At 35.5% G+C, this 11,844-nt stretch overlaps 1 protein-coding gene across 2 annotated transcripts; it reads left to right on the top strand.

Annotated features, from left to right (window-relative positions):
• Positions 1-4,174: 4,174 nt before the first annotated feature.
• LOC133303671 (uncharacterized) lies at positions 4,175-10,438 on the top strand. Of its 2 annotated transcripts, none has more exons than XM_061503623.1 (11): positions 4,175-4,743; positions 4,828-4,875; positions 5,014-5,172; positions 5,270-5,316; positions 6,030-6,186; positions 6,295-6,356; positions 6,489-6,678; positions 6,982-7,071; positions 8,108-8,250; positions 8,342-8,468; positions 9,227-10,438. In XM_061503623.1, the coding sequence occupies exons 1-11, from the start codon at positions 4,264-4,266 to the stop codon at positions 10,211-10,213; spliced, it is 2,490 nt and encodes an 829-aa protein (XP_061359607.1). In that variant the 5' UTR covers positions 4,175-4,263; the 3' UTR covers positions 10,214-10,438. The 2 variants fall into 2 exon arrangements, with proteins under 2 accessions (XP_061359607.1, XP_061359606.1); XM_061503622.1 differs by having other exon boundaries at positions 9,218-10,438.
• Positions 10,439-11,844: the final 1,406 nt, after the last annotated feature.

Raw genomic sequence — 11,844 nt, 5'->3', positions numbered from 1 at the left:
GCAAATATATTATTTGATTGATTATATGATTTATGATGAATTATTATATGTATTAAATATAAATTATACTATATATATTAAAAATATTATTTAATATTAAAATGTGTCCTAACGTGTCAAAATTTAATATTTTTTAGAATTTACGTATCGGCGTGTCGTGTCCCGTGTCCGTGCAACGTAGATGGGCTTTTTGACCCTTATAACCCTTTATTAATAATTAATTACCAAATTGACCTTCATTTAAAACTATTTCGAAAATTTAACCTCCCTAACAAACATAACACCAATCTGCTCCTGTTTGACCGTTGACCACGAAGCCTACCCGGGTACACCCCTCCCTACCCGGGTGTTTTTTGAATTGTTAGGCATACCCGGGTAGGGAGGGGTGTACTCGGGTATAGTTCTTGAGTTTTGGGAAATTGCTTGAATTATTTACCCGGGTAAGGAGGGGTGTACCCGGGTAAATCGCGTCCAGAAACCCCAATATCAATGGGTTTCGGCCATTGTTGCGAGGTATATGGTTTTTGCCCCCCAAATCTCTCTCCCTTGACCTCTCTATTCCGAAACATCACATATGTATTTCATCTCATCATTTCAAAAAGCTTAATCTTGGTGGGACATTGGGATTACATCTCCACACTCTCATTTTGTGCTCAAAAATCCGAACCAACCTCCAAACCCAAAACCTAGATCTAATTTTTGTGTGAAAGATGAGTTCAAGTCCAAACATGGTTCCTGTAGTTATTTACTACAATGGGAGGCATTTTGAAGGTCCGAACGGTGTCCGATTTGAAGGAAAAACAAAAACTATGAAAATCAAGCTGGACACTACATGCAATGAACTGAAGGAGAGAATTCTACAAAAAATGGGGTTAGAAGGCATACAATCCATCCACTGCACGATAGCCAGGTTAGAGACTGTAGTGGATATGGGTACAATATACTACATTGGTAACGCTATAAATGATGATGAAGATGTGGAGTTCGTAACAGATGCATTTGTTGAATGGAAAGTATTAAAATATATTGAGATATATGTTGAAGTTGATGCTGGTCAATCTTCATCTTTACCGGTGCATACAACCACTACTGCACACTGTACTGGTCAAGAAGATACAGTTGTACGATCTTTTGCACCTCCTTAGGTAGCATTGGATGAGGATGAAGAGGATGAAGATGAGGACTATGTGGACATTGAAGATGAGGGAGAACCTGAAAGTGCTATTCCAGAAGGTGATTCGTCAGACACTGACATGGAGGGAAATTTTGACGCTGACATGAGTGCCGTAAGTCTGGGTACCCCAGCCTTGTCACCACTTCATGTCGACCCAGTCGGTAGTGGTAAATTATTAAATTTGGACATTTTCTTTAGACAATTTATTATTTGTGGTGGTATTCATTCAGACAAATGAGAGTTGATCTTTAGATGCAGGAACTGTGGTGGAGCCTTTCTGGAATGAAAGCCAACATTATTCATTCATTAATTGGGCGCACCCTAATGACGAGTTGGAGATCCTATATGGCGATGATGACTTGCACGGAGGTTGGAAGTTAGGAGATCCGTTATTTGTGCAACAAGAATTTGGGTCCAAACCAGAAATGCAACATGCTGTGAAGATACATTGTATGAAGGGGCGTAGGACAACCATAGTCGAAAAAAGCGACGAGTCAAGATTTGTTACGAAGTGTAAAAACCCTACCGTCACGATTTACCCGGGTACACCCCTCCTTACCCGGGTAAATAATTCAAGCAATTTCCCAGAACTCGAGAACTATACCCGGGTACACCCCTCCCTACCCGGGTATGCATAAATATTCAAAAAATACCTGAGTAGAGAGGGGTGTACCCGGGTAGGCTTCGTGGTCAACGGTCAAACAAGGGTAGATTGATGTTATGCTTGTTGGGAAGGTTAAATTTTCGAAATAGTTGTAAATGAAGGTCAATTTGGTAATTAATAATTAATAAAAAGTTATAAGGGTCAAAAAGCCAACGTAGATGTGTAGTTCAAGATTCGGCTCGCAACTCAAACACAAAACATATAATATATAAATGATCAAAAAAAGCACAATTAAAAAAAAAAGAAAAAATATTTATCCTTTTAAAGAATAATTATTTTAAAATATTTTTATTTAAAATTTAAATTAAAAAAAAAAACTCACATTTTCTACCCTGTTATATGGATAAATCTCCGCAAAGATAGATTGGTACTCGTGTCATGTGGTCGATATATGTTTTGCGGGCTTTTTATGTTCAAGGATTTTACGGTGTGTCTTATGGGCTTGGAATCTGTTGATTGGGTTTCTGTCACCTTTGGTTGATCCAGAGCTGGAGCCTTCTGATGGATCTTTGCTGCCAACTGCCACTGCATGCTACCATTTAATAAGAGGAATATTAATCTCATGTTATATGAGAGTAATTTTCTCATGCTATAAAGAGAATACAAGTGAGACCCATCATTAGAAAGTAAAAAATAAAAAAAGGGAATACGATTTTTGAAGTGAGAAAAAATAAGATAACTATCTCATGTAAAATGAAAGTAGTATTTTCCATTTAATAATCCGTTAATAACCATTGCTATTTGGCCGCAAGCTGTTTGTCATTGCTCATGGCAGTAGATAAAAGTGTATCTTTCCTATTTTTTTTTGTAAACTATCCTAATTACATTTCATTTTCCATTGAACAAATTGTCACTTAATTATGTATCCTTTTGTGTCATTATTTGTTATTCTAATTTGGTCTTGAAACAAATAACTATTTGGCTTTAATTGTCTGGGCATTTCCTTGTCAAATTTCATACTTCCTCAAAAACATAGTTTAAAGAATCCAAACGACATATAAGGCGGCTCTGTTCTTACATAACATAATATGTGGATGGGAAATATTTTTCTCATTTCGTTGGAGATAACTATTTCATTTTATACACTCATCAAATTTTGTGTCAGCTTTTTTCATTTCTTTTTCCTTTTGTTTTAAAGTGTGGATCCCACATATTCATCTCATACACATAAGAGAACTATCTCAAGCAACATGAGATTAATAACTCCCTACGTGGATATCCCATAACCCATAATGAAAACTGCTTTTTGTCTGAATGTAGATTAGATGTTGTTAAATGACTGGAATGGCTTCATAAATAAGAATTGCTTTGTTCAGTGACTTTGGTGGTGTGAGTTGATTTATTTAATTCAGCTTTCCTAAAAGAGGTTGGTATTATTGATGTGCATTCCTTTATAGTGGTATTTTTTTATTTCAGATATAATTGTGTTCTTTTTATTGGTACATAGGATTCTCAACATAAATCATGAAATATTTGTTTCCTCGAGTTAAGTGAGAAATTAAATATATAGGTTTCAGATCACATTTTGACTCAAAGTTCATGCATTTTTTTCCATTTATTTAATCTTAATTTATTCATTTTGTTTTCTTTCCTCAAATTAATTAGGGACATATAAATCAAAAAACTCCTACTGGACAAGAGATTTACAACAATAATGTTGTATTACTTAAATCATTTTCCAGATGAAATATGAAAAACACTTTGTTAGATATATTGTTTTTAAAAAGTGAAAATCCAATGCCAATTGAGTTGGATGACTTTAAGAAGGACTGCATGTATAAATCTTTAGACAAAATAAATTATAAATTATATTCAATAGTTACATAAATATTTATGTTATGTCATAATTGATTAATGTATTTCATCCAATTTGTATAGGCAAGGTGTCTATAAATATTTAGCTAATTTCAGATAGTTGCAAAGCGCATTAAACTCTAGTGACCCGTAAAGTTTAAAATAATTTCTTATTAGCTAATCCTGTCAAAATATAGGGTATTGTTTTTATCAATTAATATTATTATCAATATTACTGACACTTTGTTTCGTCGTTAAATTAATTAGGTTAATTTAACGATTCTGATTTAACTTTTTTTATCTCTATATTTAATATTTATTTTTAATTTTATATTGTTATAATTTTTCATATTAAATTAATATAACTAATCTAAGATTAAATCAAACTGATAATAACATTAATAACAACGCTATATCAAAATTGGTTCGATACATTCAATTGATTTAAACCTCGGTTTGATTTAAAAAGTTAGATAAATTTTTATTCGATACATTCAATTGTGCATTTATACCCTTTAAAAACCCTAAATAAAACCCTAATTCGAGAGCTGCTGTACGCCTCTTCTCCATCTCATCGACACAAGCATTATCTTTGTAACTACATTGGTTGTGTCTGCCATCGAAGAATTCAATGGGTAAAGCGAAGGCGAAGGGAAAGCATCGTTTGGACAAGTACTACCACTTAGCCAAAGAACATGGTTATAGGTCTAGGGCTTCATGGAAGCTAGTCCAGCTCAATTCCAAGTTCAGGTTCCTCGAATCCGCACGCTCCGTCCTCGATCTCTGCGCCGCCCCCGGCGGCTGGATGCAGGTCGCCGTCCAACGCGTCCCCGTCGACCACCTCGTCATCGGCGTCGATCTCGCTCCCATCGCTCCCATCCGTGGTGCCATCGCCATCCAGGAAGATATCACCAGGCCAGAGTGCAAGTCTCGAATCAAGAAGCTCATGAACGAGCACGGTTGTCGCGCGTTTGACGTTATATTGCACGATGGTTCGCCCAACGTCGGCGGCGCGTGGGCTCAGGAAGCAATGAGCCAGAACGCTCTCGTCATCGATGCGGTTAAGTTAGCCACACAGTTCTTAGCCCCCAAGGGCATATTTGTCACTAAGGTATTTTTCAATCAACTTAATTGTTATTTATGACTGATTCTCATTCTTATTTTGATTATTGTTAACTCTTTTGTTATATGATAGATTTTTAGGTCGCAGGATTACAGTTCTGTGGTGTATTGCTTAAAGCAGGTGATAGTTTTTTTTTTTTTTTTTTTAAGAAAAAATAATAATTCTATTTTGTGTTTTTATGTGGTTTGATGGATGGAAGTTAAGTGTGAATTGGTTGAGAATTGTTTTGTTTTTTGTGGTGGAATTTTTGCATTGCAGTTGTTTGAAAAGGTTGAGGTGGATAAACCCGCAGCTAGTCGTTCTGAATCTGCTGAGATATATGTTTTGGGGCTTAGGTATAAGGCCCCTGCCAAGATTGATCCGCGCCTTCTCGATGTCAGGCATCTCTTTCAGGGATCCGTGGAACCGCAGGCAAAGGTGCTTTTACTTGATTACTTCTGTCCCTTCACTGACCCTTCTTGTTTTTGGCTCTTTCATTTGATTTTATTTTTCGGTTGGTGAATCATTTATGCAGGTGGTGGATGTGCTTAGAGATAATAAGCAAAAGAGGCATCGTGATGGGTAACTTCTGCTTTCTTTCGTGATTTCGATTGTCTGTATATTGCATTGCATATTGTGGCATAGGCCATCAAAATGGGCCAGCCCGGCCCCTTAAGCCCTAGCCTGCTCGGGCTAGGTCCAAAAGGCCCGCATATTAAATAGCCTGCACGGGTCAAAAAATTATATAACCCCACAGGTTAGGGCCAGCCTGCTAGCCAAAAATTATGTCATATGCTCATAATAAAGTTAAAAGTTAGTCCACAGCTATATTCAGTTTTGTTTATTGAATTTCACTCTCCACACAACCATGTTAACATATAATATTCAGCTGGAAATTCCCAAAAAAACACCTAAAGCAAGTCACTGTAGGTGTGATGTAATTGGGGCCAGGGTAAAAAATAACCCTATCACATGAGGGCTGGAAAAAAAAGGGGGGGGGGCTGAAAATTGGGGTTGAAGGGCTGGCCTGCAGCCTCTAGCCTGTTTTGACAGCTATATTGTGGCATATTTCCTCAATTGGTTAGATTGTTAAAGTATCCTTTGAAGCAGAGAACATTAAGACTATGAAAAGTTGGTAGTTCAACTATTTGAGCTGATTTATAGTTATAGTTTTACTTCTCGTTGTCATATTTAACAGGATAATCCACCCCCCCTCCTCGAAAACACCGCGTTAGGTTGTATGCCTCAAATATATGGTATTTTTTATTGCTAACTACACTACTTCATGTCTACAGCTATGAAGATGGAATCTCAACTTTAAGGAAGGTGTCTTCAGCTGCAAATTTCATTTGGTCTGATGCTCCTCTGGAGATCCTTGGTTCAGTCACTTCCATAACCTTTACTGATCCAGCTGATTTACCAATCAAGGATCATGATTTAACCACTGAAGAGGTATTCTTGTGTGTATTATCTGATCATGCATTGTTTAGTGATCAGTGGAGGTTTGAACAACAATCAATGTTGTTAATTTTAAATGCTTTGAATGTGGCTGTATGGCAGGTAAAATCTCTCTGTGATGATTTGAGGGTGTTGGGGAAGCAAGACTTCAAGCATCTTCTAAAGTAACTGCTTCGCTTGAATTTCAATCCTTGTGATTATTTGCGCATTAAAAAATATAAAAAAATCTCGATGATGAATATGTTTCTTTTCTTTTGTGTGTGGGGATTGATGTTGTATTTGTTGGTTACCTGTAGGTGGCGGGTTCACATTAGAAAAGCTCTTTCCCCTACTCAGAAGCCTGATCCTCCTACTACAACAGAGATTGAAAATGAGCATAAGGTGGATGAAGATGATAAAATACTTAACGAAATGGAGGAACTGACATATGCAATGGATCGCAAGAAGAAACGTGCGAAGAAGCTTCTTGCAAAAAGGAGAGAGAAGGTTTCTAGCTTCTTAGCTTCCACTGAATAAGTCGGGATGGGATATGTATTTGAATAAGTTTTTTAATCTGTGCAATGTTATTGCTATTATATTTTTGCAGATTATAATAATATAATTTTCTTTCAAAATTATACATGATATTTGGTCCAACGAATGGTTTCAGGCCATGCCCAGGAGGACCATAAACATATTGTGTTAATCCTCCATGTATCATGAGATTCTAAGCTCAATTCTATTTTTCATTCTTTTATTGAGTGGAAGATATCAAGCTGATTCATTGCATCAATCATTTGAAACTTATAGGACAAGGCACGAAAAGCAACAGGGATGCAAATGGATGTGATGGAAGATGGTTATGTTGATCAGGAGTTATTCGCTCTTTCCTCTATAAAGGTTTGCCGTAATCTTTTTAGCTTCTTTTGGTTTAGAAAATGATATAAACTTTTGATTTGCATTAACCTGTTTTTTCATTCCAAACACTTCTACTCCTCTTTAAAGGAATGCCAAAAGTACAGGTTGTTTGTTTGATATATAATGTTAGATTACTCATGGCAAGTAACGCTTACTTAGTGGTAGGGGTGTAAATGGGTTAGGTTAGACAAAGCTTTGACCTTAATAGCCTAAGCTGATGTAAAATGTTTAGAGCCTACACTGACGTGTTAGCGTATTAAAGGCTTGGTTTATAGGTGTGACCTGACTTATTATAAAAACAAAAAGCCTAACATGGCCTATAAAACCATATAAGCTTGCAAAGTTGCAAGCCAAATTAAAATAAAAAAGACGAAATTCCTCATTCATTAAACAATGTTTCCAGCAAGAGTCCAAATTATAACAATTCTCAAAAAAAGAAAAAATTTAACAACATCACAAAGATCCTTAAATAATGTTCATAACAACACCCAAAATAATTATTTTTAGGAGCTTTTTCTTTGCTCTTTGGAGCCTTCATAAATATATTATGTTACTAATAAATTGAAAGGTCAGCCTGTAGGCCTAATTTTTAAATAGGTTTTTCTAAAATCCTAAATTTGCTATATTTTCTAAATAGACTAGGCCAAACCGCCAAACTAGACACAAGGTAGGTCAGGCTATAGGCTCCTGATAGGCCGTACGACCCATTTACATCCCTACTTAGCTGTTAGCTTAATAATCCATAAACTCTAAATGGAACCTACAGACTTTTCAGGGTAAGTTACATATCTCTCTTTATATTAGCAAATGTCCTCTGTAGCCTTCCTCCCTAAGACAACCAGAAAAAAGTTCTCTCTTACCTTTTGGATTGGGTATTTTGTTAATTTAATGGTATATATTTAAGTTGTGTAATTATGGTCTTATGATTTAAATTTTAATAGCGAATTATTTTTAGATGGAAGAAACTTTTTTAACTAAGCATTAATTTTGTTTCTTGGCTGTTATCATGGGGTTTCAGGGTAAGAAGGATCTGGTAGCTGTTGACACCACTGAATATGAAGGTGATGAAGGTGACATGGAAGACAGTGAGGATGAAGGAATCCATGAAGGCCCAGAGCATTCATCCAGCGACTTAGAAGATTCTGATGAAGAACGTAAAAGGTTATTGATAGGTTCTTTTGATATAATTTCTCATGTTCTGTAAGTAATCACTTAAATTCTTGTTTCTAACTTCCGATTATCCTGAAATAAGATATGATGAACAAATGGAAGACTTACTTGATCAAGCTTATGATCGGTTTGTGGTAAAAAAGGAAGGAAGTGCAAAGCAGCGAAAGCGTACCAAGAAATCCTTTGATGCAGAGGCCCAACTTTTGGAGGTATGGAGCTTCCTTGTTGTGATTGTTGGTCTACTTAGACCTTCACCCATTTGGAAATATATAAAAGGAAGAAAATCAGAGATTATAGGGTCTGTTTGATTGTGTTATGTTTTTTTTGTTCTCAAAATTGTTCTGTATAATAGTTATTGAAATAGGTGTTTTATTTGTTTTTTTTTTCTTTTGAAAGTTAAAAGTCAAAATACAAAACAAAAACAACCCAGACAAATTTTCTAAATTTGATTCTAAAAACTAAAAAAAGTTATAATTTTTATAACTATTTTTTCAAAACAGGCATTACCAAATAGGTTTTTTTGTTCTGTAAATTAAATAACTTTTTTTAAGAACAGAAATCAAACAAGCCCTATAATGTGATTCTTGAAAATCCTCCCTTGCTCAACTTTCTGAAATAGGGGGAGTATTTTTTTTTTAAGAACAGAAATCAAACAAGCCCTATAAAGGGGGAGTATCTTTATTTATTTTTTCTGTTCCCTCCTGACACCCCGCATACCTCAGTGTCCAATACTTTTGTATGAAGCTTACTGGTAATATAAACATATGTTCTCATGCTGATATGGTTAGTGTTTCCTTCTTGCCCTCAAATCTCCAGTGAGATCTCTTTACAATTGGTATTTTTGTGTTGTCAAATGTGTTTAGTTATTGTTTAGAACCGTGGAAGCATTTATTTATTTATATTTTTGGGTGCAAAAAGAATTTTTTTACATTTAGATTATGTCCTCTTGGCTGTGCAGGCTGATGAGGAAGGTGATATTGTTCAGTCCAAATACGATTCAGATGAAGATCAGCGTGATCAAGAAGCAAATCCTTTGATGGTGCCACTTAATGATGGGACAGAACCCACCCCAGAGGAGATCACAAATAAGTGGTTTAGTCAGGATGTCTTTGCTGAAGCTGTAGAGGAAGGAGACTTTGAGAAGTCTCAGAGTGAAGATGAGATGGATATAGAAGGGCCTAAGGAGAACATGTCCATTGCAAAAAAGGTCAGAGAAAATAAAACAATGGCTTCAGTGATAGATGGGCCTAAATCTCAAGCATCTAAAGCAGAGGGGGATTTTGAGATAGTTCCTGCACCTGCTACTGATTCAAGCGATGATTCATCCTCTGATGAATCGGAGGAGGAAGATGTTGAAACCAAAGCTGAGATACTGGCTTATGCTAAGAAGATGATGAGGAAAAAGCAAAGGGAGCATATACTGGATGATGCATATAATAAGTACATGTTTGATGATGAGGGATTGCCCAAGTGGTTTCTAGATGAGGAAAAGAGACACCGCCAACCAATAAAGCCTGTCACTAAAGAGGAAATTGATGCAATGAAAGCGCAATTTAAAGAAATTGATGCTCGGCCTGCAAAGAAAGTAGCAGAGGCCAAAGCACGAAAGAAGCGTGTTGCGATGAGGAAGCTTGAGAAGGTACGTAGGAAGGCCAATGCTATATCAGATCAGACAGAAATATCTGATCGTTCGAAGAGCAAGCAAATTGAACAACTATATAGAAAGGCTGTTCCCAAGAGGCCTAAAAAGGAATATGTAGTTGCAAAGAAAGGTGTCCAAGTTAAGACTGGCAAGGGTAAAGTCCTTGTTGATCGCAGAATGAAGAAGGATGCTAGGAAACATGGAATGGGTGGTAAGGCAGGAAAAGGAGGTTCCAAGATGAAGGGTAAGTCTCCGAAGGTGAAAGGATCTTCAAAGGCCTCTGCTAAGAAGGGAAGAAAGGGGAATAAATGAAGAATAGGGTGATGCTCAATTTCTCAGTCACGGGTTTTGTCTTATTTTCATGCCTCAATTTTGTTTGTTCATTTTGTTCTTCATAGAGGGAATCTTAATTTAATTAAAAGTTGTCTTAAATAGCAGCTAATGAAGGTATTAAATTAGATATTGATTATGGCACACCAATATTTGTAAAAATTGGAGTGTTAAGTATCTTCAAGTTCATCGGTTTCTAGCGTTTTAATTGTCTAATATAGCACTGTGCCGGTTTTCATAGTAAGATACTATTGAGTTGTTTGTCTAGTTATAGTTTTGATTGGCACAACTAATGTTTTACAAATCGTTTAAAAATTAGGTCAGACTAGCTGGTTTAAATAAAAGTTGGTGAACTTTAAGGTCACTGGTGTGTAGGATATCGGATGATTAGTGAATTGGTGAACTGGTTGAACGATTCAAAAATCAGGTAAAATTACTATAAATGAGAAAAGTAACTGTTTTAACTATTTCATGTAATTTGTTTTTGGGTAAAGGATTTCTTCAATCACTGGAGATAAAGTTATCTTTAGTAAGCTCAAAACAAGGTAAGTGTTTTTGTAATTATAATATATTGCAAGGTTATATTAGTCTTTGTCATTATAATTTTTTAATCTTATATCTCAAAACGACGTCATTTTGAGCGCATTGGAGATAACTTTATCTCCGGTGACTGGAGAAATATTTTTTCCTTTATTTTTCTCTTCTCATCAATCCTAAGATAAGGACGTAAGGTTGAAAAAAAAAAGTAGAGTAATGTTTAGAGAATCGGTCAATTCATAAAAAAACGCAATATAGTATGATGAATGATAACGAGCAGTGGAGCAGAAGATAAGTTACCTACAAAGAGTGTTGTGAAACTGGCTCGAACGGTCGACCCGTTTGGGTTAATCTGGAATCCGACGATTTGATATATGATTAGTTATGTATCAGATTTGGTCAAAATTTCGTCAAATCTGGACAAAACCGGTAACCCAGTCGAGTTATGCATTTTTATTAAAAAAAAATCAAAATTGTTTCAACTTGCTAGAAAAAAATGTAGAACTCATTTTTGTAATTTTATTTGATAGTAATATATTGTTCTACAATAATTTCAAATTTCAGCTTCCAATACTGAAACAATAAATTAAGAGAATGTGACATATGTCATTTTAATATATTTGAAAAATATGAGTTCAATGTCATTGAGAGGTATGCTTATGAGGATTTTAAGTTGCAATTTAAATTGATATAGTAATAGCAAGCATTTTCATTTATTTATGCTTCGTGAACTTGTAAAAATGTGATTGGGTAATTTTTGAGTTTATTTAGTGAACCTTGTTTAACTCATTTTAGATATGGAGAATATGATTAACTTTATATGTTCATATTTATATATATTTGGATTAACCGGTCCGACCCGTGACCCACCGGTCTGACCAGTGACCCAATACCTTGACTGGGTCAATGCCCGCGTCGGGTATAATAACACTACCCATAAGTCATTATTTTAACACAAAAATTGTAGGATATGCAACATGCTACTATACCAACATGACATTTGTAAGAACCCCCACCGTTAATTATGTGAAATTAGGAAATAATTCTATAATTGAACCTAATAATTATTATGAGGC

Source organism: Gastrolobium bilobum, unplaced genomic scaffold (assembly GCF_033153095.1).
Source record: "Gastrolobium bilobum isolate Gb01-03AN ecotype WA unplaced genomic scaffold, APGP_CSIRO_Gbil_v1 utg2743, whole genome shotgun sequence".
NCBI lineage: Eukaryota > Viridiplantae > Streptophyta > Magnoliopsida > Fabales > Fabaceae > Gastrolobium > Gastrolobium bilobum.
The sequence above is the reverse complement of the archived record's forward strand: the minus strand, read 5'-3'. Positions and strand labels throughout refer to the sequence as shown.